The 5,000-nt window shown below is 36.2% G+C and overlaps 1 protein-coding gene across 17 annotated transcripts in view; it reads left to right on the plus strand.

The window, feature by feature from the left end:
* The window catches only part of LOC136845177 (serine/threonine-protein phosphatase 2B catalytic subunit 2-like), a 280,643-nt gene that overhangs the window by 199,567 nt on the left and 76,076 nt on the right, over positions 1–5,000 (plus strand). For all 17 annotated transcript variants that reach the window (XM_067115156.1, XM_067115162.1, XM_067115160.1 and 14 more), the window contains one exon: positions 3,371–3,495. In XM_067115156.1, the coding sequence (XP_066971257.1) occupies positions 3,371–3,495 (125 nt within the window). The remainder of the gene's footprint in view (positions 1–3,370; positions 3,496–5,000) is intronic.

The following is a 5,000-nucleotide window of genomic DNA, read 5'->3' on the forward strand; positions in this document are numbered from 1 at the left end:
TAGGCCTTTAGCGTAAATTCTAAGTTCCTTCCTATTCAATCAATCCTTGAACTGAAGTTGGTTCTTGAGTCGGAGTTGGCCCTTGAATATGAAGCTTCAGGAAGTTAAATGTAAGATTTACCATCAGTAAGATGATCTAAGTTCAAAATTAGGCTTGACAGAGGATTGAATGAACATGGTGACCTTTATGAAAAAAATTGTGTTGACCTTTTACCTTGACCTGTTGATGACTTAATATTTATATGATTCAAGACTGTATTGATCAAGTCCTTCTGTTAATGAGATTACTCAGAACTTTGATAAATTACTCCTCTCCACTGTTCAGATTTACACTTAATGATAACCAATTATGTCATTTGTTGACCTGGCTTGACATTTGTTAGCAGTGCCTGGCATACATGACGCTGTAGTACTGTATATGAACTCTCCCATGGCTAACGATCCAGAGTTGTATATGCAATTATGTATTTGTAATTGTAATAACGAGCTTTCTTATGTCTCCTCCTTTGGTGTTCATTGTCCATCGTTTAACTTGAGTTAACCTCCCGCAACTTTTTTTTTTCCCCTTGTTGATCTTGCTTAGATATTCGGTAACCTTGTGGCTTGTGTGTGGTCTATAAACCACTCAAGATATGTTCAGAATAATGGAATGGAATATGAAATCTAGGCCAGAGGCCCAGCGCTGGGACTTAAGAGGTCATTCAGCGCTGAAAGGGAAATTGAGAGTGAAAAACTATGAAAGGTTTAGCAGGAGGATATAGCCTCGCAATTGCACTGTGAAACAGTTGTTAGGAGGGGGTGGAAAGTAAGACGGAAGAAAGAGACTGTGAACGGAGGTACAGAAAAAGGCAATGCTCAAAAGTATTAACGAAAACAGAAGCGTAAATTCCCAGAATGCCTTGTAACGCCTGTCAGGTCGCCACGCCTCGCATTTCCCCCCTGTGGGAGTCGGTGACCTCGTATTGTACTTCTCCTTCCCACGGTTGCGAACTTTTTGTGCATCTTTCTACTTCCAGTTTTCTTCCTTCCCCGTCTTCCCTCCTTCCCAATTAAGTGTTTCTTCCCGGCCAGGGCTAGTTGAAGGTATTAGGTTGCATATTCCTCCTCCTTAGGCTGCATATTTCCCCTCGAGATTGCCTGAAAAGAGAGAAAACCGATCTCGCTTTTTGCGGAAGTTGAACTAAATTTAGCCGCAGAGACGGACGCCAGCAATAGAAGATTAGGCTGAAGATGGGGAGCTTGTCTTTAAGATACACTGATACCCGCAAGAACCACCAACTTCCTCCCCCTTCCTCTCTTCCCCTTTCCCTCCCCTGCCTCCGTCCTCCTCCGAGGAAGACGTTGAAAGGAAGGATTGGAGGATTAAGTGTGTGTCTTCGTCGATTGGGAATGGTTTTTCTTCGGAAAACTTTTTTTTTTTTCGATGGAGTTCGTGTTGGGATTATAAAGCGTAGTTTTGGTTATTATTATTATTAATATTATTATTATTATTATTATTATTATTATTATTATTATTATTACTGATAGTAGTATTGGTTTGGGTTTCTGTAAAAAGGAATCCTCATATATAATCGTAAGAACAAAAAAATTCAAAACTCATATATAATCTTAAGAACAAAAATTTCCAAATCAACGAAACCAAAAATTTCCAAAGTTAAACAAGGAACAACAACAAAAGCCAAGTACAAACAAAAAAGTAAAAATCACGAATTCCCACAAAAAAAAGTGCCCAGTGAATATTTTTCGTATTTCCCGTCTTTTATTATTCGAACCTCTATATAACTTTTACGCTTTATTCCGAAGTAATTGCACAGATGCATTTGCGGTTCGAGGCCTCCCTGCTTCTATGGGACTTTGGCGAAAGGACACCATATTGGTTAGGGAAGTTTTGTCGGTGCCGAGTATTGAGTGCATTTAGAAGCATGTCCGGCCTTGAGTATATTTACATTGCGTTTTTAGTTTTCTGTAAAAGAAAACTATTGTGCATACTTTGTCTTCCGTCCGCACTTTTGTCTGTCCGCCCTCAGATCTTAAAAACTACTGAGGCTAGGGGCCTGTAAATTGCTATGTTGATCATCCACCCTCCAGTCATGAAACATAACAAATTGCAACCCCCTAGCCTCAGTAGTTTTGATTTTATTTAAGGTTAAAGTTGGCCATAATCGTGCTTCTGGCAACGGTATAGGCTAGGCCACCACCGGCAGTGGTTAAAGTTTCGTGGGCATTATACTGACACCACCGACATATAGATCTATTTTCGGTGGCCTTGATTATGTGCTGCATCGCATTTTTTTAACATCAATAAGTATTGTGCATTTTTTGCAGTTTACAAATATGTGCCAATGTATTGCAGGCAGCGGTGTACACCGCTTTCCTTATTGCATTGCACAAACTTTAATTGCTATCTCCTGTGTCGTAAGGTTCTTAATTCTGCCCGCATGTATTTTACACTCCTCTCTCTCTCTCTCTCTCTCTCTCTCTCTCTCTCTCTCTCTCTCTCTCTCTCTCTCTCTCTCTCTCTCTCTCTCTCTCTCAGCAATAGAAAAGTAAACAACAGTTTTTAAGAACTTGTGTATATGTTACTCCGTATTTTCTAGGTTTTCTTCGGGTCCAGCTCTTATTTAAATTTATACGTATAATATACGCGCGTATATTATACATAAAAGTATATTTTATATGTATATTCACACTCAAAATATGTGTAAATATACATATATGTATAAAATATTTTTTTACAGACACCAAACTAATGTGTAATACACACATATATAAAATATATTTTATATGTATATTCACACTCAAAACATTTGTAAATATAGTAAATATACATATATAGATATATGTATATGTATATGTTTATAGAAAATGTTTTTTCACATACCAAACTGACGTGATCATATTTTAATAGTTTAGTCATACTCAAAGCATCTATATAGCCTAAGTATATGCATATGTTTATAGAAAATGTTGTTTCACATACATACCAAACTGACGTGATCATATTTTAATAGTTTACTCATACTTAAAGCATCTGTATAGCCTAAGTATATCATATGTTTATAGAAAATGTTTTTTCACATACATACCAAACTGACGTGATTCTATTTTAATAGTTTAGTCATACTTGAAGCATCTATATAGCCTAAGTATATGCATATGTTTATAGAAAATGTTGTTTCACATACATACCAAACTGACGTGATCATATTTTAATAGTTTAGTCATACTCAAAGCATCTATATAGCCTAAGTATATGCATATGTTTATAGAAAATGTTTTTTCACATACCAAACTGACGTGATCATATTTTGATAGTTTAGCCATACTCGAAGCATAGTTGCTTAAACTCCATATTTCTCTTCTCTTTCAGTATGCGGCGATATCCACGGCCAGTTCTATGACCTTATGAAATTATTTGATGTCGGGGGTCCACCAAGCTGTACGAAATATCTCTTCCTCGGGGACTACGTAGACAGGGGCTACTTTAGTATAGAGGTGAGTCTCTTTTCCCATGTGTCTGATGATGATAGCTTCAGAAAACACAGTATATTTATTAACAGGACCGCATTTATACAGGATGGTATTTAGCAGAGATATAGTTATTCAGAAAAAGTTACAAGCTTTCCACGGCTAACTGTCCTCATCGTCAGGTAGCCGGACCAGACGGTGAGGACAGTAAGACCTGGAAAGCTTGTAGATTCTTCTGAATAAATGTCTCTTCTAAATACCATCCTGTTAAGTGAGGTTCGTAAGTGATAAAACACACACACACACACACACACACACACACACACACAAAGATCACATTGGTGTAGGCTTGTTTAGAAAACCGCTTTCATAAATCTCATACTTCAGATGTGCAATATCTCTAACAGACTCACAAGTTCTTCGGAGGCTTCCAGGAGGTATCAGAGTTACCTTATCACACATGATGGTATGGTTACACCATTGAAAGTATTTATTAATTTTTTTTTTTTGTTATCCAAATACCGTAACAATTTGTTGCCTTTTTTTTGTTATCCAAATAAGTAACAATTTGTTGCATTATTGTTTTTATCCAAATACAGTAACAATTTGTTGCATTTTTTGTTATCCAGATACATTAATAATTTGTTGCATTAATTTTTTGTTCAAATACGTTAACAATTTGTTGCATTATTTTTTTTTATCCAAATAAGTAACAATTTGTTGCATTATTTTTTTGTTATCCAAATAAGTAACGATTTATTGCATTAATTTTTTTTTGTTATCCAAATACAGGAACAATTTGTTGCATTATTTTTGTTATCCAAATGCAGTAACAATTTATTGCATTATTTATTTTTATCCAAATATAGTCACAATTTGTTGCATTTTTGTTATCCAAATACAGTAACAATTTGTAGCGTTTTTGTATCCAAACACAGTGACAATTTGTTGCATTTTTTTTATCCAAATACAGTAGGAATTTGTTGCATTATTTTTTTTGCTATCCAAGTGCAGTAACAATTTGTTCCATTATTTTGTTATCCAAATACAGTAACAATTTGTTGCATTTTTCATTGTTATCCAAATACAGTAACAATTTGTTGCATTTTACTTTGTTATCCAAATACAGTAACAATTTGTTGCGTATAGTGGCTTCCACTGCCAGTATTTACATACCTTTGAGGCGTAAGATCGTTATCTCTCTCTCTCTCTCTCTCTCTCTCTCTCTCTCTCTCTCTCTCTCTCTCTCTCTCTCTCTCTCTAGCAGACTATGTGTGAGAGAACGTGTTTTTGGTAGACAGTAGTTCCGGATATTGATGTTAACGATTCAGAGCGGCAATTGATATTCTGTTAATCTGACCTATAAAAGGTTTTAACGCCCCTCCCTGGTCTGAAATGCCAGATGAATGCTCTCTCTCTCTCTCTCTCTCTCTCTCTCTCTCTCTCTCTCTCTCTCTCTCTCTCTCTCTCTCTCTCTCTCTCTCTCTCTTGCATTCTTTTCAATATGTTCCACATGCGTATGGATTCAGTTA

This window comes from Macrobrachium rosenbergii, chromosome 13 (genome assembly GCF_040412425.1).
Source record: "Macrobrachium rosenbergii isolate ZJJX-2024 chromosome 13, ASM4041242v1, whole genome shotgun sequence".
Classification (NCBI taxonomy): domain Eukaryota; kingdom Metazoa; phylum Arthropoda; class Malacostraca; order Decapoda; family Palaemonidae; genus Macrobrachium; species Macrobrachium rosenbergii.